General features: G+C 41.5%; 1 protein-coding gene across 1 annotated transcript; it reads right to left on the bottom strand.

Annotated features, from left to right (window-relative positions):
- On the bottom strand, positions 1 to 21,672 carry LOC105967763 (uncharacterized). The gene is made up of 2 exons (XM_088817907.1): positions 20,235 to 21,672; positions 1 to 671 (listed from the first exon to the last, which is right to left on the bottom strand). Exons 1-2 carry the CDS (start codon positions 21,670 to 21,672, stop codon positions 1 to 3), a joined length of 2,109 nt encoding a protein of 702 aa, XP_088674033.1.
- Between the last annotated feature and the right edge of the window lie 5,505 nt (positions 21,673 to 27,177).

The raw sequence follows: 27,177 nt of genomic DNA, 5'->3' as shown, positions 1-27,177 counted from the left end.
TCACCGGATAGTCTTGTCTGCTCCAAGAAAAGCATAACAAAGATAATCCGGTAATTGTTTCAGTTCCAGTACAGGGGCCGTTTTCACACTAACTGGTATCTCGGGGACAATTCGTACCTCGTCTACGCCTAAAATCTCGGCACACTCAAGAAACAACACACAATCAAGAACATCATTTTCAATAGGAGTTTCAGGGGAGGCAGAATGCAAATCAATAGAATTAACAATGCAGTGCTCAATAGAATCACACATTTCATATGAATCAAAAAAGGAGGAAACACAGTCCTCGATCACGTCTAATCTACTGCAATGCTCAACATGCTCAGAGTGTTTAAATGCATCTGTCAAATTAAAAACAACTTCTTCCCCATTTACCCTAAGCATTAAAGATCCTAATTCCATATCAATCATCGTCTTACCAGTGGCTAAGAATGGACGACCTAAAATGATTGGTGCTTCATCATCTTCAGGCATTTCAAGTACCACAAAATCAACTGGCAAAATGAATTTATCTACTTTAACTAGCACATCTTCTACAATCCCATCGGGATATTTCAATGAACGATCAGCTAGTTGTAAAGTCATGCGAGTGCGGTTCACATTTCCTAAGCCCAGTTTTAGAAACACAGACATAGGCATCAAATTAATACTTTCCCCCAAATCACATAAAGCTTTATCGAAAGTAGAATTTCCAATAATACAAGGAATAGTGTAACTCTATGGATCTTTGATTTTCGGTGGTAGATTCGACTGAAGAATGGCACTGCAAGTTGTTGGACTAAGTGACCAACAAGCCAACTTGTGGCTGTGGTCTTTCCTTTTATCTAGTAATAAAACAATCGTTTTTCGTTCGTAATAATAAAATATTTCATTTGGCATTCTATATCTCTTATCCCATGCAAGTAGCATAGATATAGTCCTAACGAGTTACTCTATTACTGTGAGTTGATCTAGTAGAATCATGAGATAACTCAGCAATGTAATGTAACTATTAAACCTTGTTCCTAGTCGATGGGTTACGCCAATAATGAGGATACCGGCCTTTCCCTTTTGAGACTAGCACTTAGTGTATGTGTACTGCGTCTCATCAGTCCTCGGTGTTGTGACATCAGCATACTTGAGTGGGTGCTCATAATAGATGAGTTCACTAAACTCCCTCGCCCTAGAAATCTATAAGTGGTTCTCATTCATCGAGTAATAGGTTTCTAAGATATAGTTGTACATCATTAGTCCTTAAGACCCAGACATCACCGTGACTTCACTAGAGGACCGATTGTATCGTGACATGTCCCTGAGTCCCACCGCGGACCGCTCCAAGGGCCAACGTTCGTGCAATCCAAAATCTAGTATGAAGTCTGTGCATTGTAGTACGGGATTCGAGCGCTTGAGTAGTCATGGATGTCATGTGTGTTCTGATGGTTTATAATCCAAGGAATCTGTGGCCAGAGTTGATAGTGGGGTGATTAGGGAAATGTGTTTCCCTAAGTCGCACACGAACGGATTTATAATACCTAGAACGTTCGCACGGTTATTGAACTCTATAAGAGGTCTCAGTGAACCAATGCCTCTAGTTCAATCGGGACATGTGCTGCGAAAGGATCGTACTGTACGCTAACTATATCATAAGGTTCTTGCAGGCACTTCACTTGTATCTAGGGAATCATGATGCGTAGTTGCTAGATGCCAATCTTGATTCGTTGGGCACCGATTTGATCGGGGATTAGGTAAAATGAGTTTTACTCTAATCGGGAATCTTGGGAGGAGTTCGTATAAGAACAATGTGTTGTTCGAATCCCAAAGAGTTGTGAGCCCACGGCTAGCATACACCTGAACCATTGAGGGTCACATTTCTCGTGTAATATAGATCCTTGATAACAACAAGCATAGATTAATATGTTAATCTTTGAACGATTGGATGTCGATATGATTGAATCCAAGATTCGTAATTTTGAATTGCGAATCGAAATAAACGTAGAGAAAGAGAGAATGCGGATTTTAGTGAACTTTCTAAATTGGGAAGTTTCCCGATTTAGCAGGTCCACTGAAGTGGAAGTTTCCAATTTTGGAAATTGGAAATTTCGAAGAGGCACTCGTATTGACGAGGACTTTGAGCTCGTCACAAATATAATTTTGTTATAATTTTGTGAACGATCGTTTGTTAGAAACGAGACCGACGAGGGAATGGGCTTAATGCATCAGTGGGTCGAGCCCAATGACATAAGCCCACAAGGGTTGAAAAACCCTAGTATAAATTCACCTCAAACAAGAGTTTGAGATAAGATTTGATGCTTCAAAACCCTAGCCGTTCAAGCCCTAGCCGCTCAGCCCTCTCGGCCGTTGCAGCCCCGCCGCGCCGCCGCCGATCGCCGCCGATTGTCGCCGGTTTTCTCCTCTCTATTCCTTCGTTTATTCTTGTTGTTTATCTAACTCGTTTACATCTAGTGTTGTAGTTCGAGTGGGTCAAAATATACGAGGTGATACCTAATTGTCGGAGAGGAACACCGCTGCCCCGCCGCCGAAGCCGCACGCGCCGCTGTTACGCAGCACGCGCCGCCACCGAGTCTGCCACGCGCCGCCGTCCGCCGCCTGCTGGATCAGTTTGCTCCGGTCGTGAGTTGCAGCCCCGAGAATTGGTAATCTGCAGCTTGTACGTGTTTGGTTCTAGGTTTCGATTCGTCGAAATCTCACGCTACAAGAGGTAATTAAATCGAAACTTTCGTATATTGATTTGAACATGTTTGTATGAATTTCAATTTATGAGCATGAGTAATATGTGATTACGTGTTTCGATTTTATCGTATGATGAACAAGTATGTTTTATAATTTTCGGTTTTACATGTTTTTAATAAAATCGATAATTACCGTATGTATGGCGGAAGCGTTAAGGTACGTTGACTATGTGATTAGTTTATGCATGTAATCAAAATTAGTTCGATCTGAACATTTTAAATTCCGCTGCGTATACATGCACGACCCCCAACAGTGGTATCAGGGCCACGGGTTAATCGTTTATATGTCAACGTGTTTATCGCTTTCGAAAGCATGCTTCGATTTGTAGAATTGTTGAATTATTGGTGTTATCGAATTGGGTGTTTTAATATTAATTAAATATTTTGAATATTTCAGAAAATATAAAAATTTTAAACTCGATTTTTCTGCTATTTTTCAGCTGACCGAACCGGTCCGGTCAGCACACACAAAAAAAAAAATTCTGATTTTCTGAAATTAATATTAAAATTAATTGATTTTTAATTTTTGAAATTATTTATCAATTAAACCCAATTAGATAATTGATCCATTAATTTAATTTGAATTCAAAGAATAGTGTTGGATTAATTATTTAATTTAATCGTTAAATTAGTTTAATTAATGGAACACAAAATAAATGGCAAATAATTAATGGACTTCATTCTTATTTGATTGATTTATGAATGAAGGGAGTCCGTTAATTATATTTGCAATTAATCGTATTAATTAATTAATTCATGAGATGAATGATTGTAATTAAGTACGATGATGATCGTATGTCTCTCTTAGGATCAATATGCGTTTCCACATACCTAGAGAACATAGTTGTAGGAATCACAAACGATCATAACCTAAAACTTCCGATGAGCTAATAAGATTTAATAAATAAAATCCCTCATTCTTAATCAAGAATAATTATCAAGCTATAAAGAAAAACCAAATTGTTGAATTTTTCTTTCCTTCTACCAACAATTAAATTATGTGTAGCCTCTCATAATAGTGCAGTAAGCCGTGTTAGCGGGGAGTGCTATTGTGGGATAAGCTCTATCTTAATTGACATTAGATGGAGATACGGTCATAGATAAAATTATATTGGATTAATGTGGTCGGCTAGATTAACTAGGGATTGCATTAGTTTGATATAGTTGGATATGTGACATCTCATATTGGTAGGCTAGACTTGACACACGAAGATTTTGATATTCGCTAGATTAACTTAGGTCATTATCAAGTGTGAGGTAAAACAAACTTTAGGGTCACATAGTGATGTGATTGATACTACTCTACCTTTAGGCTTATGTAATCGGGATAGATTAACTACGGGTTACATTAGCGCTATTGGACCTAAAGCCCATTAAAGAAAAATAAGTTTTCTCGATTGTCTGCTAGAGGGTGGTGGAATTCGATAAAATTAGTGGGAGAACAATTAAAACATAAAAGTCCAAAATTTTAATTGTAACGATTATTACGAACTAAACTCTAATTATTGTCTTCTTAAAATTTTCTCAGCAACAATGTCCAAAAATCCCCTTTCCTCTATCCTCGACCAAAACAAACTCACTGGTCCAAACTATTTGGATTGGCTTCGCAATCTGAAACTTGTGCTCCAAGTCGAGGAGCGTCTCTATGTGCTCAATGAACGTCCCCCCGCTGCTCTTCCTGCGACTGCTACTGCTGACGAGACTGCTACTTTCGAGGCATGGAAGAAGGACGACCTCCATGCGAGGTGCTACATGTTAGCATCCATGGTGCCAGACCTCGCGAGGAAGTATGAGTCTCACGTGCATGCTTATGATATCAAGCATCATCTTGAAAGCATGTACAGTGAGAATACTAGGGCATCGAGGTACTCAGCTACCAAGGAGTTGATCACCATGACGCTGCGTGAAGGGGCTTCGGTCCACGAGCACGGTCTCAAGATGATCACTCTCCTTGAGAAGCTGGTGAGCCTTAATGTCACCCTCCCGGCCGAGCTCTCGGTGGATTTGATCCTACTGTCCCTTCCTAGTTCTTATGAATCGTTCATAGTGAACTTCAACATGAACAAGCTCGATCCACCATTGGATGAGTTGTTGAACATGTTGGTCAGCTATGAGTCCACGATCAAGAAGGAGAAATCTGTTCTCCTAGTTGTTCTTTCTGCGAAGAAAGGTTCTTTCCAGAAGAAAAGGAAAGAAAGGAGTTTCGGCCCGAGCAAGAAACTTGAGAAGGGCGAATCGAGCGGAGTGAAGAATGACAAGGTCACCAAGCAAGTTGATGACGCTTGCCATCATTGTGGAAAGAAGGGCCATTGGCGACGCAACTGCAAGGCTTACCTCGATCAGAAACGTTCTGAAAAGGGTACGTATTTAATTGAAGTTAACTTGTCCGTTAAATCTTCTTCTTGGGTATTGGATACTGGTTCTGGCTCACATCTTTGTAATGATTTGCAGCTCATGACAAGAAGTAGGAGACTTAATGTGGGTGAGACCTACCTAAGAATGGGTAACGGAGCAAGGGTTGCTGCTGAAGCCATTGGGACGATTTATCTTTCTGTTTTGGATTCCAGTTTTTCCATTGTTTTGAACAATTGTTTATTTGTTCCGTCACTTATTCGAAACCTTATTTCTATTCCTGTTTTGGATACTGAAGGTTTTACTTTTATTTTTGGAAATTCGATTTGCATTATACAAAAGGATCAAAATATGATTTGTAAGGGACAACTTATATGAACTAAATCCAAATGAAATACCAATTAACGTTATATCAGCAAAACGAAAAGATATAAGTCTTAACCCCGCACAACTTTGGCACGCTCGACTGGGTCATATTTCCTTGAGAAGGGTGAACAAATTTGTGAGTGAAGGATTGTTCTCCTTGGAGGACGTGAAATCACTTCAAACTTGTGTATCCTGCCTTAAAGGAAAAATGACCAAAACTCCCTTCAAAGGGAAGATGGAACGAGCCGAGGGTCTTTTGGATTTGATCCATTCAGACGTGTGTGGTCCACTAAGCGTTAGTGCTAGGGGTGGTTTTAACTACTTCGTTACCTTTACCGACGATTATTCTAGGTATGGTTTCGTGTACTTAATGAAGTATAAGTCTGAAACTTTTGAAAAGTTCAAGGATTTTAGACACCAAGTAGAAAACCAACTCGGTAGACGTATTAAGAAACTACGATCCGATCGTGGTGGCGAATACTTAAGTACTGAGTTTATAGACTATCTTAAAGAGAATGGGATTCTGTCTCAATGGACTCCTCCTTGAACTCCTCAACTTAATGGAGTTTCCGAACGTCGGAATCGAACACTGTTAGACATGGTTCGATCTATGATGGGGTTCAACGAGCTACCGGCATATCTGTGGGGTCATGCACTCCTAACTGCCGTGTATTTGCTGAATAGGGTTAATACCAAAGCAGTTAACTCCACACCTTATGAACTTTGGCACTCCAAGAAACCCACGTTTAAACATATTAGGATATGGGGTTGTCCCGCTTACGTGAAGCGGCTAGTGGGAGATAAGTTGAATAGAAAATCCGACTTATGCCATTTTGTGGGGTATCCCGAGGATTCCATGGGATACGAATTCTACTATGTTTCCGAGGCAAAGGTGTTCGTCTCGAGAAATGCCGTGTTCCTTGAGAAGGAATTTCTATCGGATAGAAAGGGCAGTGTAGTTGATCTCGAAGAAGTTCGAGAACCACAATCTGAAGTTCAAGCACAACAATCAGATAATGAACCAATTCAACAAACCACTAATATACCTCCTGAACCGTCGCTGCGTAGATCCGAAAGAGTTCGGAGAGCGCCCGATAGGTTATTCCTCGTTGATGAAGTTGACCAAGGATGTGATCCTAGAACTTTCAACGAAGCTGTATCGGATACAGATAAGGGACATTGGCTTAATGCCATGAAATCCGAAATGGACTCTATGTACTCCAACAAGGTGTGGACCTTGGTAGATCCACCCGAGGGAATCGTTCCCATAGGCTGCAAGTGGATCTATAAGAAGAAAATTGGAGTAGATGGAAAGGTATCGACCTACAAGGCTAGATTGGTAGCGAAGGGTTATACTCAAAAGCAAGGAGTTGACTATGAGGAAACCTTCTCTCCAGTTTCTATGCTCAAGTCCATTAGGATTTTGCTGGCCATCTCTGCGTGGTGTGACTACGAGATATGGCAAATGGATGTGAAGACCGCTTTCCTTAATGGGGACATTGAGGAAGAAATTTACATGGCGCAGCCGGAAGGCTTCATATCTTATGGAGATGAGCAAAAGGTTTGCAAACTCCAGCGATCCATTTATTGATTGAAACAAGCATCCCGTAGTTGGAACAAAAGGTTCGACACAACTATCAAAGAGTTTGAATTTGTGAAAAACGCGGAGGAACCTTGTGTCTACAAGAAGGTTAGTGGGAGTGCAGTGACTTTCCTTGTACTTTATGTGTTGGGTTTCGGGCACGTGTACGCAGCGGAAAACAAAAATTTAATGCGATTTAAACGACTTTAAAGCACATAAGCACATGCCCGACAAATTAAAAACAATTAATTGCGTACCTTTGCGCTTCCAGCGAAATTAAAACAACATACATTGCGTACCTTTGCGCTTCCAGCGAAATTAAAACAACAACATGCTTAATTACTTAATCCAAATTAAATCAATTAGCATGCTCGCGTTTAAATCAAATAATCATACTCGCAATAATAAAACCAATTTCATGTAGTCACATAAAATCATACAAGTTTCTTATTAAAACGAACATGCATATATTAATTTAAACGTAACCGAATCGAAACTAGGGTTTCGTGTATTTACCTCTTGAAGCGTGAGGTAGGAGCGTTTAGCAAGTCGAGATTGCTACGGAAACCAATCCGTACAATCGGGGCAGCAGCGGTGCAGCGGCAGCAGCGGCGAATCGGCCACGGCGGCGCATGTGATTCACGCGCAGAGAAGATGGCTAGCTGCTCTTCCCACTCCTATTGATCCAACCTGTTTGCTGATCTGAAATTACAGCCTTGCTCCGACTTCAGTATCTCCATGCGTATTTACTGGATGAACAATTCCTTCTGGAAGATGGTAGATTTATGAGTCGTGAAGCTTCTGTCAAAATTTCACGTCCATCGGATGACCGGTTGATTTATGGCAAATTTTCTCGCTAGGCAGCGCAGAAAATCCGAGAGCAGTTTTTCGGAATTGCCTTCTCGCATCTTCGATTCTTCGATCTTCCTCCTCTTGGATTTCACCTCGTATACTTCGATCTACTAAACACGTGGCACTAGACACGTAATAGTCAGAACAACGGAAGAAAAGAAAGAAGGAAAGGAATACCGAAAGAGATCGGCCAACGGGTGGCCGATTCCGGCGAATTTCCGGCGACGGCGCGGTGGTGGTGGCCGTGGGAGAGAGTGGCTGATCGAGAGAGGCAGCGGCTAGGGTTATGAACGTGTGTTCTCTTATTTGTGTGTGTGCAAGACCTATAAATCAAGTATTTATATGTCTTGCATAAAACCCTAACGGGCTTAAGTTGGACCGGGCCCAACAGCTTAAGCTCGTTAGTTCTTTTACTCGCTCGTCTCTCTCAATTTAATGATCGGAAAATTGCAACAATTACATTTTCGGAATCATTATAATATCCTCGTCATTACGAGTGTCAACTCTCATTTTCCAACTTTCCAAAAGTGGAAACCCTAGTTCAGTGCACTTTCTAAATTTGGAAACTTCCCGATTTAGAAAGTTTACTAACACGTTCGCCTATTCTTTTCCTTTTCTTATTCTCATTCATAATTCCAAATTACGAATGTTGGATCCAATCATATTGACTTCCAATCATGCAAAGATAAACTATTTTATCTCTGACCGTTTATTCAAAGATCTCATGTGCACGAGCAGTGTGACCCTCGATGGTTCAGGTGTAAGCTAGCCGTGGGCCCACAACCCTTTGTGGTCAAAACTCGTCCCCTTAGAGTTACGATTAAGATGAAACTCGTTTCACCTTAATCACCCAACGAATCAAGATTGGCGTCTAGCAACTACGCGTCATGATTCCCTAGATACAAATGAAGTGCCTGCAAGAACCTTCAGATATAGTTAACGTACAGTACGGTCCCTTCGATTCATATGTCCCGATCGAACTAGAGGCATTGGTTCATCGAGACCTCTTTATATGTTCGATGACGGTGCGATCGTTCTAAGTGTTGTAATCCTTACGTGCATGACTTAGAGAATCGAATTCTCTAATCATCACTTAGTCAGCTCTGGCCAGAGACTTAGAATGATTACAAACTTTCAGAACACACAGGACATCCAAGACTATTCTAGCGATCGAATCCCCGACTACAATGCACAGACCTCCCACTAGATTTCGGACTGCACGAACACTGGCCCTTGGGATGGTCCTCGGTGGAACTCAGAGACAGGTCACGATACAGCTGGTCCTCTAGTGAAGTCACGGTGATGTCTAGGTCATAAGGACTAATGGTGTACAACTATACCATAGATATCTCTACTCGATTATTGGGAACCACTTAGAGATTTCTAGGGTGAGGGAGTTCAGTGAACTCGTCAACTTACGAGCACCCACTTATGCATGCCGATATCACAATACCGTTTACTGATGAGATGCAGTACACATACACTAAGTGCTAGTCTTAATGGGAAAGGCCGATATCCTCATTAGTGGCGTAACCCTTCGACTAGGAACACGTTTAACAGTTATAATACTTGAGTAAATATCTCACGATCCTAACGATCAATTACTAGTACTTGTAATAACTGTAAGGACTATATCTATGCTTGTGACAAAGGGACAAAGATATAGAATGCCAAGGTGTTTTATCATTAATACGAATAAAGGTTCGCTTATTACCATAATAAATACGAGAGACCACAACCACATGTTGGCTTGTTGGTCACCTACTCTAACAATCTCCCACTTGACCTAAATCCAACTACCCATGAATCGCAATCCCATCGACTCTCGATGTTTCTCATGGACCGATCTCGGTAAAGGCTTCGTGAAGGGGTCTACAACGTTCTCTTCCGAGGTGACTCGTTCTACTTTAACTTCACCTCTATCAATGATCTCTCGGATCACATGATACTTTCTCAGAATATGCTTCAACTTCTGATGAGATCTCGGCTCCTTGGCTTGCGCCAAGGCTCCGGTGTTATCACAGTACAACGGTACTGGATCACTAGCATTAGGAATGACACCCAACTCTTGGATGAACTTCCTTATCCAAGTCCCATCTTTTGCAGCTTCGGACGCTGCAATGTATTCCGCTTCGGTAGTGGAATCGGCCGTCGTGCTTTTCTTGGAACTCTTCCAACACACGGCACCACCATTAAGCGTGAATATAAATCCAGAGTTCGACTTTGAGTCGTCCACATCCGATTGAAAAATAGAGTCGGTAAAGCCCTCTAATTTCAACTCGGCACCCCAATAGACCAAAAATATATCCTTAGTTCTTCGCAAGTACTTGAGGATATCTTTCACGGCTTTCCAGTGAGCCGGGCCGGGGTTAGACTGATATCTGCTTGTGACACTCACAGCATATGCAATATCGGGTCTCGTACATAGCATGCCATACATTATGCTTCCTATGGCAGAAGCATAGGGCGTCCTTTTCATCTCCTCGATTTCACTAGGTGTTTGCGGACACATAGATTTCGAGAGACGAACCCCATGGGACATTGGCAAGAATCCCTTCTTGGATTCTTCCATGCTAAACCGTTTCATAACGGTGTCTATGTACAGGCTTTGGGATAAGCCAAGCATCTTCCTTGCTCTATCTCTATAGATGCGTATTCCCAATACGTAAGATGCTTCTCCCAAATCCTTCATTGAGAAACGTGTGGACAACCATGCTTTCGTTTGTTGCAGCATTCCTACGTCATTCCCAATGAGTAGAATGTCATCAACGTAAAGCACTAAAAATATCACTGCCCTCCCACTAACCTTCTTGTATACACAAGGTTCCTCCGGATTCTTCTCAAAATCAAACTCTTTGATAGTTGAGTCGAACCTAATGTTCCAACTACGGGATGCTTGCTTCAATCCATAAATGGATGCTGGAGCTTGCAAACCTTTTGCTCACTTCCAGAAGATATGAAGCCTTCCGGCTGCGCCATGTAAATTTCTTCCTCAATATCTCCATTAAGGAAGACGGTCTTCACATCCATTTGCCATATCTCGTAGTCGTACCACGCAGCTATGGCCAGCAAAATCCTAATGGACTTCAGCATCGCGACTGGCGAAAAGGTTTCCTCATAGTCAACACCTTGCCTTTGAGTGTATCCTTTTGCTACCAATCTAGCTTTATAGGTCGACACCTTTCCATCCACTCCAATTTTCTTCTTATAGATCCACTTGCAGCCTATAGGAACAATTCCTTTGGGTGGATCTACCAAGGTCCATACCTTGTTGGAGTACATGGAGTCCATTTCGGATTTCATGGCAGTTAGCCAATGTCCCATGTCCGCATCCGATACGGCCTCATTGTATGTTCTTGGATCTCGTCCAAGATCAACATGATCTTCATCATTTTCGAGGAGGAATAACCTATCCGGCATTTTCCGAACTCTTTCGGATCTACGTACCGTAGGTTCAGGAGGTATATTAGTGGTTTGTTGTATTGGTTCGATTGCTTGTTCTTGCGTTTGAACTTCATTTTGTGGTTCTTGAACTACTTCAAGTTCTATCATGCTGCCCTTTCTATCGGATAGAAACTCCCTTTCCAAAAAGGTGGCATTTCTCGAAACAAGCGTCTTTGCTTCTTTGACATAGTAGAACTCGTATCCCATCGAGTCTTCGGGATACCCCACAAAATAGCACAAGTCGGATTTACTATCCAACTTATCTCCCACTAATCGCTTCACATAAGCGGGACAACCCCATATCCTAATATGTTTGTAGTTGGGTTTCCGGGAATGCCAAAGTTCATAAGGTGTGGATTTAACTGCTTTGGTGTTAACTCTATTCAGCAAATACGCGGCAGTACGAAGTGCATGACCCCACAAGTATGCCGGTAAGTTTGTGAACCCCATCATTGATCGAACCATATCTAATAAAGTTCGATTCCGACGTTCGGAGACTCCATTAAGTTGAGGAGTTCCTGGTGGAGTCCATTGGGATTGTATCCCATTCTCTTTTAGATAGTCAATGAACTCGATGCTCAAGTATTCTCCACCACGATCGGATCGCAGCTTCTTAATACTTTGTCCGAGTAACTTTTCCACTTCGTGTCTAAAATCTTTGAACCTTTCAAATGTTTCAGACTTGTACTTCATCAAGTACACATACCCATACCTAGAATAATCGTCGGTAAAGGTAGCGAAGTAGTTATATCCACCCTTCGCACTAACACTTAGTGGACCACATACGTCTGTATGGATGAAATCCAAAAGACCCTCGGCTCGTTCCATTTTCCCTTTGTAGGGTGACTTGGTCATTTTCCCTTTAAGGCAAGATTCACAAATTTGTAGTGATTTCACGTCCTCCAAAGAGAACAGTCCTTCACTAACAAAATCGTTCATCCTTCTTAAAGAGACATGACCTAATCTAGCGTGCCAAAGTTGTGCGGGGTTTTGACATATCTCCTTACGTTTTGCTGAATTTCGCCTTAGGGGCCCCCACTACCTTCACCCACTTCGAACTTGCTGTTTGGAAAGGGAACTCTTTCATTTTTCTTCTTTTAGGAAGAACTCTTCTTTCTAGAAGTAACAGCAATGAGAACAGACTTCTCTTTCTTAATGGTGGACTCGAAACTGACCAACATGTTCATTAACTAATCCAAGGGAGGATCTAGTTTGTTCATGTTGAAGTTCACTATAAACAATTCATAGGAACTAGGAAGAGACAACAGGATCAAATCCAACGAGAGCTCGGCCGGGAGGGTGACATCGAGATGCACTAGCTTTTCAAGGAGAGTGATCATTTTGAGACAGTGCTCGTGGACCGAAGTCCCTTCGCGCAGTCTCGCTGTGATCAACTCCTTTGTAGCAATGTACCTCGATGCCCTAATATTCTCACTATACATGCTATCGAGATGAGCCTTTATATCGAAAGCATGCATGTGAGACTCATATTTCCTCGCAAGCGCGGGCTCCATGGCGGCTATCATATAGCACCTAGCATGTGTGTCATCTTTCTTCCAAGCTTCATAAGTTTCCTTTTCAGCACCAGTCGCTGTGGCAGGTATAGTGGCGGGAAGTCTCTCGTTCAAAACATAGAGACGCCCCTCAACGGTTAGCACAAGCTTAAGACTACGCAACCAATCCAGGTAATTAGGGCCATTGAGTTTATTGTCGAGGATTGACATTATGGGATTCTTAGACATGATTATCTGAGAGGTATAGGGAAGAGGATTATTAGAGATTCGCGTTAAATGATTGTTACAATTAAATGTTTGGACTTGTGTTATTTAATTGTTCTCCCACTAATTTTATCGAGTTCCACTTCCCTCTAGTAGACAAACGAGAAAACTGATTTTTCTTAATGGGCTTTAGGTCCAATAGACAAATATAACCCGTAGTTAATCTAGCCCGATTATATTTGCCCAAAGGTAGATCACAATCAATCATATCCACAATATGACCCTAAATTAATTTTCCTCACACTTGATAATGACCTAAGTTAATCTCGCGAATATCAAAATCGTCGTGTGTCAAGTCTAACCTACCAATCAAAGATGCTCATAGAACTTGATTATGCCAAACTAATGCAGTCCCTAGTTAATCTAGCCGACCACGTTAATCCAACATAACCCTTTTCTATGGCTACCTTCATCAATATGTCAATTGAATTACAGCTTACTCTACCATAGCACTCCCCGCTAACACGGCTTATTGCACTACAGCAAAGGGCTACACATAATCCAACCGTTGGCAGAAGGAAAGAAATAACTCAACAGATTGGGTCATTCTTTATAGCTTGAAATGATTCTCAATTAGATTAAGAATGAGGGGTTTTATTAAAAGTTTTATCTCATCAGAAGGTTCGGATTGGTCTATGTGATTCCTACATCTATGTTCTCTAAAGGTATATGGAAACGCATATTGTCCTAAGAGAAACATACGACCTAATTACATAATTAATTACATTAATTAATTATCGGGTTTTCAAAATAATTATAGAACCTCAACTAGCATAAATCATTCATATAATGTTGAGGTACTACTAATTAAGTTGAACTTATAATCAATATTATATATGTGTTCTATTAATTGAAATTAATTTAACAATTTAAATCAATTTAATTAATCTAACACCTATTTACTAAAATAGATGATTGTTGATCCAATTATCTAATTGTGATTAATTGAAAATAATTTTCCAAAAATTAAAATCAATTTGTTTTAAGTTTAATTTTAGAAATCTGAAATAATTTTTTTTTTTTTTTTTTTTTTTTTTTTTTTTTTTTTTTTTTTTTTTACCGGTTCGGCCCAACCAGTCTGACCGGTTCGGACCGAAGCGGTCCGGTTCTGTCCGGTCCAGCTGACCCAAATCAGTGGGCCGGGTCAGTCGGACCGGGAACCGGTCGGACCGACCCGAATCCACGTGGATTCGGTCAACTAAATCGCACACAACCATCGAACCGGCCGGTTCGACCGGTTCGATCCAAACAATTAAAAACCGATGTTTTAAAAACAATTTCAGATCCGATTTTCCAATTTTAAACAATTTTAAAGCTGGAAAAATTCTAAACAATATTTCAAAAATATTTTAAACTTACGAAAACTCCCAATTACATAATACAACAATCACTACTTTAATAAATCGAACATGCATAAAATCATAGCATATTATACAACGCAATTAATTACGCAACGAGCTCTGATACCACTGTTGGGTTTCGGGCACGTGTACGCAGCGGAAAACAAAAATTTAATGCGATTTAAACGACTTTAAAGCACATAAGCACATGCCCGACAAATTAAAAACAATTAATTGCGTACCTTTGCGCTTCCAGCGAAATTAAAACAACATACATTGCGTACCTTTGCGCTTCCAGCGAAATTAAAACAACAACATGCTTAATTACTTAATCCAAATTAAATCAATTAGCATGCTCGCGTTTAAATCAAATAATCATACTCGCAATAATAAAACCAATTTCATGTAGTCACATAAAATCATACAAGTTTCTTATTAAAACGAACATGCATATATTAATTTAAACGTAACCGAATCGAAACTAGGGTTTCGTGTATTTACCTCTTGAAGCGTGAGGTAGGAGCGTTTAGCAAGTCGAGATTGCTACGGAAACCAATCCGTACAATCGGGGCAGCAGCGGTGCAGCGGCAGCAGCGGCGAATCGGCCACGGCGGCGCATGTGATTCACGCGCAGAGAAGATGGCTAGCTGCTCTTCCCACTCCTATTGATCCAACCTGTTTGCTGATCTGAAATTACAGCCTTGCTCCGACTTCAGTATCTCCATGCGTATTTACTGGATGACCAATTCCTTCTGGAAGATGGTAGATTTATGAGTCGTGAATCTGCTGTCAAAATTTCACGTCCATCGGATGACCGGTTGATTTATGGCAAATTTTCTCGCTAGGCAGCGCAGAAAATCCGAGAGCAGTTTTTCGGAATTGCCTTCTCGCATCTTCGATTCTTCGATCTTCCTCCTCTTGGATTTCACCTCGTATACTTCGATCTACTAAACACGTGGCACTAGACACGTAATAGTCAGAACAACGGAAGAAAAGAAAGAAGGAAAGGAATACCGAAAGAGATCGGCCAACGGGTGGCCGATTCCGGCGAATTTCCGGCGACGGCGCGGTGGTGGTGGCCGTGGGAGAGAGTGGCTGATCGAGAGAGGCAGCGGCTAGGGTTATGAACGTGTGTTCTCTTATTTGTGTGTGTGCAAGACCTATAAATCAAGTATTTATATGTCTTGCATAAAACCCTAACGGGCTTAAGTTGGACCGGGCCCAACAGCTTAAGCTCGTTAGTTCTTTTACTCGCTCGTCTCTCTCAATTCAATGATCGGAAAATTGCAACAATTACATTTTCGGAATCATTATAATATCCTCGTCATTACGAGTGTCAACTCTCATTTTCCAACTTTCCAAAAGTGGAAACCCTAGTTCAGTGCACTTTCTAAATTTGGAAACTTCCCGATTTAGAAAGTTTACTAACACGTTCGCCTATTCTTTTCCTTTTCTTATTCTCATTCATAATTCCAAATTACGAATGTTGGATCCAATCATATTGACTTCCAATCATGCAAAGATAAACTATTTTATCTCTGACCGTTTATTCAAAGATCTCATGTGCACGAGCAGTGTGACCCTCGATGGTTCAGGTGTAAGCTAGCCGTGGGCCCACAACCCTTTGTGGTCAAAACTCGTCCCCTTAGAGTTACGATTAAGATGAAACTCGTTTCACCTTAATCACCCAACGAATCAAGATTGGCGTCTAGCAACTACGCGTCATGATTCCCTAGATACAAATGAAGTGCCTGCAAGAACCTTCAGATATAGTTAACGTACAGTACGGTCCCTTCGATTCATATGTCCCGATCGAACTAGAGGCATTGGTTCATCGAGACCTCTTTATATGTTCGATGACGGTGCGATCGTTCTAAGTGTTGTAATCCTTACGTGCATGACATAGAGAATCGAATTCTCTAATCATCACTTAGTCAGCTCTGGCCAGAGACTTAGAATGATTACAAACTTTCAGAACACACAGGACATCCAAGACTATTCTAGCGATCGAATCCCCGACTACAATGCACAGACCTCCCACTAGATTTCGGACTGCACGAACACTGGCCCTTGGGATGGTCCTCGGTGGAACTCAGAGACAGGTCACGATACAGCTGGTCCTCTAGTGAAGTCACGGTGATGTCTAGGTCATAAGGACTAATGGTGTACAACTATACCATAGATATCTCTACTCGATTATTGGGAACCACTTAGAGATTTCTAGGGTGAGGGAGTTCAGTGAACTCGTCAACTTACGAGCACCCACTTATGCATGCCGATATCACAATACCGTTTACTGATGAGATGCAGTACACATACACTAAGTGCTAGTCTTAATGGGAAAGGCCGATATCCTCATTAGTGGCGTAACCCTTCGACTAGGAACACGTTTAACAGTTATAATACTTGAGTAAATATCTCACGATCCTAACGATCAATTACTAGTACTTGTAATAACTGTAAGGACTATATCTATGCTTGTGACAAAGGGACAAAGATATAGAATGCCAAGGTGTTTTATCATTAATACGAATAAAGGTTCGCTTATTACCATAATAAATACGAGAGACCACAACCACATGTTGGCTTGTTGGTCACCTACTCTAACATTATGTTGATGACATACTACTCATTGGGAATGATGTAGGGATGTTACACTCAACTAAAGTATGTAATCCACACGTTTCTCGATGAAGGATTTGGGAGAAGCATCCTACATATTGGGAATACGGATCTATAGAGATAGATCGAGGAGATTACTTGGCTTGTCCCAATCCATGTACATAGACACCGTTCTTAAACGGTTTAGCATGGAAGAATCCAAGAATGGATTCTTGCCAATGTCCCATGGGGTTCGTCTCTCGAAATCCATGCGTCCTCAAACGCAAATGGAAATCGAGGAGATGAAAAGGACACCTTATGCATCCGCTATAGGAAGCATAATGTATGGCATGCTGTGTACAGGACCTGATATTGCTGCGTATGCTGTGAGTGTCACAAGCAGATATCAGTCCAACCCCGGCCCAGCCCATTGGAAGGTTGTGAAGGACATTCTCAAGTACTTGCGAAGAACTCGAGATTTGTTTTTGGTCTATGGGGATACCGAGTTGAAATTAGAAGGCTTCACGGATTCTAGTTTTCAATCGGACGTGGATGACTCGAAGTCAAACTCGGGGTACATATTCAAAGTCCACGGGGGTGCTGTGTGTTGGAAGAGTTCCAAACAAGGCACGACGGCTGATTCCACCACCGAGGCTGAATATACTGCAGCATCAGATGCTTCAAAGGAAGGGTCATGGATTAGGAAATTCATCCAAGAGTTGGGTGTATTTCCGAATGCTAGCGATCCAGTACGGCTGTACTGCGATAACAACGGAGCCGTAGCGCAAGCTAAGGAGCCAAGAGCTCATCAGAAGTCGCAGCACATGTTGAGAAAATACCATGTGATCCGAGAGATCATAGAGAGAGATGAAGTCAAGCTAGACAGAGTCACCTCGGAGGACAATATTGCAGATCCCTTCACCAAGCCATTGTGAGGATCAGTCCACGAGAAACATCGAGAGTCGATGGGACTTAGATTTATGAGTAGTTGGCTTTAGGTCAAGTGGGAGATTGTTGGAGTAAGTGACCAACAAGCCAACTTGTGGATGTGGTCTTTCCTTTTATCTTGTAATAAAACAATCGGTTTTCGTTCGTAATAATAAAACATTTAATTTGGCATTCTATATCTCTTATCCCATGCAAGTAGCATAGATATAGTCCTAACGAGTTACTCTATTACTGTGAGTTGATCTAGTAGAATCATGAGATAACTCAGCAATGTAATGTAACTATTAAACCTTGTTCCTAGTCGATGGGTTACGCCAATAATGAGGATACCGGCCTTTCCCATTTGAGACTAGCACTTAGTGTATGTGTACTGCGTCTCATCACTCCTCGGTGTTGTGACATTGGCATACTTGAGTGGGTGCTCATGATAGATGAGTTCACTGAACTCCCTCGCCCTAGAAATCTATAAGTGGTTCTCATTCATCGAGTAATAGGTTTCTAAGATATAGTTGTACACCATTAGTCCTTAAGACCCAGACATCACCGTGACTTCACTAGAGGACCGATTGTATCGTGACCTGTCCCTGAGTCCCACCGCGGACCGCTCCAAGGGCCAACGTTCGTGCAATCCGAAATCTAGTGTGAAGTCTGTGCATTGTAGTAGGGGATTCGAGCGCTTGAGTAGTCATGGATGTCCTGTGTGTTCTGATGGTTTATAATCCAAGGAATCTATGGCCAGAGTTGATAGTTGGGTGATTAGGGAAATGTGTTTCCCTAAGTCGCACACGAACGGATTTATAATACCTAGAACGTTCGCACGGTTATTGAACTTTATAAGAGGTCTCGGTGAACCAATGCCTCTAGTTCAATCGGGACATGTGCTGCGAAAGGATCGTACTGTACGCTAACTATATCATAAGGTTCTTGCAGGCACTTCACTTGTATCTAGGGAATCATGATGCGTAGTTGCTAGACGCCAATCTTGATTTGTTGGGCACCGATTTGATCGGGGATTAGGTAAAATGAGTTTTACTCTAATCGGGACTCTTGGGAGGAGTTTGTATAAGAACAATGTGTTGTTCGAATCACAAAGAGTTGTGAGCCCACGGCTAGCATACACCTTTGAGGGTCACACTTCTCGTGTAATATAGATCCTTGGTGACAACAAGCATAGATTAATATGTTAATCTTTGAACGATTGGATGTCGATATGATTGAATCCAAGATTCGTAATTGTGAATTGCGAATCGAAATAAACGTAGAGAAAGAGAGAAATGCGGATTTTAGTGAACTTTCTAAATTGGGAAGTTTCCCGATTTAGCAGGTCCACTGAAGTGGAAGTTTCCAATTTTGGAAATTGGAAATTTCGAAGAGGCACTCGTATTGACGAAGACTTTGAGCTCGTCACAAATATAATTTTGTTATAATTTTGTGAACGATCGTTTGTTAGAAACGAGGCCGACGAGGGAATGGGCTTAATGCATCAGTGGGTCGAGCCCAATGACTTAAGCCCACAAGGGTTGAAAACCCTAGTATAAACACACCTCAAACAAGAGTTTGAGATAAGATTTGATGCTTCAAAACCCTAGCCGTCCAAGCCCTAGCCGCTCAGCCCTCTCGGCCGTTGCAGCCCCGCCGCGCCGCCGCCGATCGTCGCCGGTTTTCTCCTCTCTATTCCTTCGTTTATTCTTGTTGTTTATCTAACTCGTTTACATCTAGTGCTGTAGTTCGAGTGGTTAAAAATATACGAGGTGATACCTAATTGTCGGAGAGGAACACCGCTGCCCCACCGACGAAGCCACACGCGCCGCTGTTACGCAGCACGCGCCGCCACCGCGTCTGTCACGCGCCGCCGTCCGCCGCCTGCTGGATCAGTTTGCTCCGGCCGTGAGTTGCAGCCCCGAGGATTGGTAATCTACAGCTTGTACGTGTTTGGTTCTAGGTTTCGATTCGTCAAAATCTCACGCTACAAGAGGTAATTAAATCGAAACTTTCGTATATTGATTTGAACATGTTTGTATGAATTTCAATTTATGAGCATGAGTAATATGTGATTACGTGTTTCGATTTTATCGTATGATGAACAAGTATGTTTTATAATTTTCGGTTTTACATGTTTTTAATAAAATCGATAATTACCATATGTATGGCGGAAGCGTTAAGGTACGTTGACTATGTGATTAGTTTATGCATGTAATCGAAATTAGTTCGATCTAAAAAATTTAAATTCCGCTGCGTATACATGCACGATCCCCAACACAAGTTGCCGTGAGTGTCACTGGTATGTCTTCTTCGATCCGAATTTTCTTGGATAGAACTTCCTTCATGAACTTGGTGTAGTTTGGCATTACCTCCAAGGCTTCTGCAAAAGGGATGTTGATTCGAATCAGTTTGATCTTTTCAATGAACTTCTTCAATTGATCCTGGAACTTCTTTTTCTTCTGTCTTTCTGGAAAAGGAATAGGAGTTATCAAAAGAGGGGGATTATCAGGAAAATAAATGTTATTGGGCTTACTAGCCCCTTTTGTACCACTCCCTGAAATGGTGATTTCCGGCTCGACCGGGGTCGGTTGTACAGCTGGCCTTGGTGACTCGTCCGTCGGATAAGGAGGATCGGTCATTTGCAAACCACTTCGGGTGGTTATGGCTTGACAGCTTTCTTTTGGATTGACTTCGGTATTGCTCGGAAATCCACCTTTGGCCATTGTGGACATGGATTGGGCGATTTGCCCTATTTGCTTTTCCATGTTCTTCATGGTTGATTTCAGGCCCTCCATGTCCTGTTCTTGTCGGTGAAGACGCTTGTCATACGTTGGCCCTCGTTGCTCTCTTTGATGGTTGAAATCGGGAGGTGGTTGTAGAGCATTCTTTGGATTGGCGTAGGAGAAGTTCTCATGATTCCGAATTCTCGGGTGGTAATGAGTAGGGTTTTGGTTCTGATTGTGGGTTCCCCGGAAATTGTTGAATCGGTGGTTCATAAAGTGTGCCTGCTCCCAATCGTCGTTTGTGGCTTGCGAAGTACTTGCTGCTGCTACTTGTTCGGTCTGTGGCCCTCGAACTGATAATTGGGCGACCTGATTTGATAGGGTCGCTAATTGTGCTGAAATTGCGGCTAAAGGATCGAGTTGGTGGACTCCGGCCACCTTTTGTATACCACTCCATTCGGACGGCCAATGGTAAGCATTCTCACACATTCGCTCGACAATGCCTCGAGCGTCTGTGGGAGTCTTGTTTTGCAATGATCCACCTGAGGCAGCATCAACTAACGATCGGGCTGGTTGATCGAGCCCATTGTAGAATAACTCCATTTGATCCCACAGGTTGAATCCGTGTTGAGGGCATTGTCGTAATAAGTCCTTGAATCTCTCCCAAGACTCGTGCATCGGCTCTTGGCTCATCTGTCTGAAGTTGCCTACATCTCTTCGTAATTGTGCGGTCTTCAAGGGTGGAAAGAATCGTGCCAGAAAGGCTTGTGATAATTCTTCCCAACATGTGAGTGATCCTGGATTAAGACTCATAAGCCAACTCTTCGCTTTATCTCTGACAGAAAATGAGAATAGCTTCAACCGGATGGCATCATCAGAAACACCGTTAACTTTGATTGTGTCACAAATCTCCAAGAAATTGGCATGATGGAGATTTGGATATGCAGTGGCTGCTCCGGAGAATTGGTTCGCCATGACCATGTTGATTAGCCCCGTCTTTAGCTCGAAGTTGTTTGCGGCTATCGTCGGTTTCCTAATTCACGAATAGTTCTCATTCAGAGCTGGAGTTCGGTATTCTCGCATTGTTCGCTCGGGTGGCAGGTTCGGTCTTGGCTGCTCGTGATCTCGTCCTGGCTCTCGATCGTACTCAAAGGCCAGGTGCTCTGGATTTCCTTGATCTTCGGCCATTGGTTCACTTTGTTGTTTGCGCGTGGCCCGTCGTCTTCGAAACGTCCTTTCAATCTCGGGATCGTAAGGTATGATTTCCGAATTTCGACTCCTGGGCATAAACAAAGTGATTGGTTAAAATCAAGGTAAAAATCGAAAATAAAACAAGTAAATAGCTAAATTAATAATAAGATAATTGGTAACACTATCAACAAAGATAAAATCAAATTGGTCCCCGGCAACGGCGCCAAAAACTTGATACCCGTTTTCCTCACGTATAAATTACCGCAAGTATACGGTATCGCATTTTGCAGAACAGTGGTTCCGGATATCGATCCACAGGGACCTTGTAGATTCAAATGCTGAGTAGTGTAATTATATTATCGTTATATTATCTAGCCGATCGTAAATAAGTGGATTGGTGATAAACCCGAATTTAAAAGCATGCAAGATCGTAAACATGCAAATAAAGAATATACGTAAATAAAGTAACGACAACTCAACGCGGGGGGACTTCGATTTAAAGGGGACTTCTAGAGCCAAATCCACCTATGTATAATCAACAACGATCTACAAATCCGTTATCTAATGCCACATTCCTATTCGTTAACCCAGACACTAATGTACTCTAACCCCCGTCTCCAGTGTAGTTAGAGTCTACCCACAGGTCCGACGTCTCCGTTCAGAACCTGCTATTAAGAGAGCATTTAGGTCAAGTCCTTAAGGGCTACCCGAAGTGCATCACGTCTCCGTTTCCACACCCCGAGCTATGTTTTCCTAACTTCAAACAAGAAATCCTCTCTCGAGTTCATTCCTATTTAATATCAATCTGAGAGTTGATCAACACAATCAGAAGCATTTAATACAGGAAAACATAAACGAAATCAAAACACGATAAATAGATAACAGAAATGACGATCGTAATCAATATATACAAGGCTTCATTGCCCTAGAAGAAAATGTTCTTAGTTCATAACAAACATAGTATCAAAAGAATGTACAAAGGAAATGAAGAACAAAACGTAAAGAAATTGCGTAAGAAAAACCCAAGTCGAAACCCCCGTTGATGATTCCCGCGAAGAACCGTCGAAAACCGTAAAAAGTCGAAGAAGGATGAAGAATGAAAGGGCCTTTCTATTTATAGTGAAATGCAAAGCTTCCTCAAGAAGCTTTGCAAAACAAAATATCTTTCTCAAAAAACGTGCCCAGATCGCGATCCGGGTTGTTTGGATCGCGATCTGGCAGCTTCGGGGAACTGCCCACCGCCATGCCAGATCGCGATCCAGGAACGTGGATCGCGATCTGGGTCCTGACCCATTTCAGCTCTGTCAGACCCCCTAGATCGCGATCCAACTTCCCGGATCGCGATCTGGATTTGACCCCTATTTCTTCTCTGTCAGTACCCCCAGATCGCGATCCGGAATGTTGGATCGCGATCTGGGTCTTGATCCCTTTTCGCTGTGACAACCCCCAGATCGCGATCCAGGAATGTCAGATCGCGATCTGGGTCTTCTTGGCCCCAAAATTGGCTTGAAAATTCGGTTTCGCTTTCAAATGGCTTCGACTCGGCAAAAATACCTAATAAAACCCTGAAATAGAAATAAAACAAGAAACGCAATAATATATACAAATAAAGCCGAAACTCGGACGAACGAAGACCAAAACTCGAGGATTTGACAAGCAAAAATCGTGCAAAACGAACACTTATCAGCAGAAGGAAAGAAAAATTCAACAGATTGGTTTTTCTTTATAGCTTGAAATGATTCTTAATTAGATTAAGAATGAGGGATTTTATTGAAAAGTTTTATCTCATCAGAAGGTTCGGATTGGTCTATGTGATTCCTACATCTATGTTCTCTAAAGGTATATGGAAACGCATATTGTCCTAAGAGGAACATATGACCTAACTACATAATTAATTACAATAATTAATTGTCGAGTTTTGCAAAATAATTATAGAACCTCAACTAGCATAAATTATTCAAATAATGTTGAGGTACTAGTAATTAAGTTGAACTATAATCAATATTATATGTGTGTTCTATTAATTAAAATCAATTTAACAATTTAAATTAATTAATTAATCTAACACATATTTACTAAAATAGATGATTGTTGACTCGATTATCTAATTGGGATTAATTGAAAATAATTTTCCGAAAATTAAAATCAATTTGTTTTAAGTTTAATTTTATAAATCAGAAATAATTTTTTTTTTTCAAGAAAGTAAGAATGCTTAGCACAAGCTAATTCCATAAGAAGATGAGTGATACGATCCTGTCAAGCTCCAAGATGAAGAATTGGAATAAGCGAAAGCGTAGAAGTTTAAAGAGGATATTCAAGTTGTACTTCGAGAATACAAGCTTAAATCAGACCTTTCAAGAGTTCATGTTATGGAATTGGATGGAAGAAAAGGAAAAGGGAAATTTGTTGGCCAAGTCGAAATTTCATGCATCCCAAATGTTCCGTATGATTCTGGCAGAGTTTACCATTCGTCTTTTAACTCTCGCAACTTACGTCCATTTTAGATGATTCAAAATGCTGTGAAAATTCAACAGACATATCTACAACTTTAATGCTTTGAGCAGAGGGAGATTCAAAGTGTAACAGTGTCCTAATCGAACTTGAAGTGCATGCACGTGCACAGCCAAATGTCTACGCGAGTTTAGAAGGGTGATCGAAAAGTCGACTTGAAGATCAAGTTATCTAATTTATTTATGCACATTTTTAATTTAGGATTTATAATGTTTTTATTTCTTAGAGTTTTATATGCCTAGAATTAGCCTAAATAGATGTTTCCTTATTCTAGTTTAGGTAGGAGTCCTTTTCCTTGTGAAAAAATGAGTATTTTTAGATCTTATAAATCGGTTGCCGATTTGGTATATTTTAAGGGACTATTTTTTTGAAGTAAATTGAGATTATTCTCTCTTCGGTTTTTCAAGAACCATTTTCTTTTCTTTATGAACTTATCCGAATTTCTCTGTGGCGTTCACCCCCTAACTTATCAGTTAATCTTTAACAACTGATTGTGTCGTCTTCGCATACGAAGGTTCTTGCGTATTTATAGGTAACGGGTCGTGGTTCTGTTAGAGTAGGTGACCAACAAGCCAACTTGTGGCAGTGGTCTTTCTCTTTTTCTTGTAATAAAACAATCGTTTTTCGTTCGTAATAATAAAACATTTCATTTGGCATTCTATATCTCTTATCCCATGCAAGTAGCATAGATATAGTCCTAACGAGTTACTCTATTATTGTGAGTTGATCTAGTAGAATCGTGAGATAACTCAGCAATGTAATGTAACTGTAAACCTTGTTCCTAGTCAATGGGTTACGCCAATAATGAGGATACCCGCCTTTCCCTTTTGAGACTAGCACTTAGTGTATGTGTACTGCGTCTCATCAGTCATCGATGTTGTGACATCGACATACTTGAGTGGGTGCTCATACTAGATGAGTTCACTGAACTCCCTCGCCCTAGAAATCTATAAGTGGTTCTCATTCATCGAGTAATAGGTTTCTAAGATATAGTTGTACACCATTAGTCCTTAAGACCCACACATCACCGTGACTTCACTAGAGGACCGATTGTATCGTGACCTGTCCCTGAGTCCCACAGCGGACCACTCCAAGGGCCAACGTTCGTGCAATCCGAAATCTAGTGTGAAGTCTGTGCATTGTAGTAGGGGATTCGAGCGCTTGAGTAGTCATGGATGTCCTGTGTGTTCTGATGGTTTATAATCCAAGGAATCTCTGACCAGAGTTGATAGTGGGGTGATTAGGGAAATGTGTTTCCCTAAGTCACACACGAACGGATTTATAATACCTAGAACGTTCGCACGGTTATTGAACTTTATAACAGGTCTCGGTGAACCAATGCCTCTAGTTCAATCGGGACATGTGTTGCGAAGGGATCGAACTATACGCTAACTATATCATAATGTTCTTGCAGGCACGTCACTTGTATCTAGGGAATCATGATGCGTAGTTGCTAGACGCCAATCTTGATTCGTTGGGCACCGATTTGATCGGCGATTAAGTAAAATGAGTTTTACTCTAATCGGGACTCTTGGGAGGAGTTCGTATAAGAACAATGTGTTGTTCGAATCACAAAGAGTTGTGAGCCCACGGCTAGCATACACCTGAACCATTGAGGGTCACACTTCTCGTGTAATAGGGATCCTTGATAACAATGAGCATAGGTTAATATGTTAATCTTTGCAAAGTTGGAGGTCAATATGATTGAGTCCAAGATTATTGATTGTGGATTACGAGTCGGAATGAACGTAGAGAAAGAGAGACATGCGGAATTTAGTGAACTTTCTAAATTGGGAAGTTTCCCGATTTAACAGGTCCACTGAAGTGGAAGTTTCCATTTTTGGAAATTGGAAATTTCGAAGAGGCACTCGTATCAACGAGGACTTTGAGCTCGTCACAAATATAATTTTGTTATAATTTTGTGAACGATCGTTTGTTACAAACGAGGCCGACGAGGGAATGGGCTTAATGCATCAGTGGGTCAAGCCCAATGACTTAAACCCACAAGAGTTGAGAACCCTAGTATAAATAGACCTCAAACAAGAGTTTGAGATCAGATTTTTTTTACTCCAAAACCCTAGCCGTCAAACCCTAGCCGCCCAAGCCTCTCGGTCGCCGCTGCCCCGCCGCACCGGCGCCGTCCGCCGCCGGAAACCGCCAGTTTTCCCTCTTCTTTCTCTCTCGTATTTCCCTTGTTATCTAACCCCTTTGTATCTAGTGCTACAGTAGGGGGAGATCGGTTTATTCGAGGTGAAACCTGATTGGAGAGGAGCTGCTGCCCCGAAGGAATCACCACACCGCCGTTGCACCGCCGCACGCGCCGCTGCACCGCCCACGCGCCGCCGCCGCTGACTCGCACGCGCCGCCGTCGCCTCACCGTCGGACCAGCTGTCGTTTGGTGGTATTCTTGCAGCCCCTAGGAGTGGTATAACGCAGCTTGTACGGGTTTGAGTTCGATTTCGATTCGTCGAAATCTCACGCTACAAGAGGTAATTAAATCGAAACTTTCGTAAATTTAATTCGAACATGTTTGTATGAATTTTAATTTACGAGCATGTGCGATATGTAATTACGTGTTTCGATTTTTGCAATATGATGAACAAGCATGTTTTATATTTTTCGGTTTTACAGGTTTTTAGTAAAATCGATAATTACCATATGTATGGCGGAAGCGTTAAGGTACGTTGACTATGTGATTAGTTTATGCATGTAATTGAAACTAGTTCGATCTAAAAAAATTAAATTCCGCTGCGTATACATGCAAGATCCCCAACAGGT

This window comes from Erythranthe guttata, chromosome 5, assembly GCF_056151865.1.
Source record: "Erythranthe guttata isolate IM_541 chromosome 5, IM_541, whole genome shotgun sequence".
NCBI lineage: Eukaryota > Viridiplantae > Streptophyta > Magnoliopsida > Lamiales > Phrymaceae > Erythranthe > Erythranthe guttata.
The sequence above is the reverse complement of the archived record's forward strand: the minus strand, read 5'-3'. Positions and strand labels throughout refer to the sequence as shown.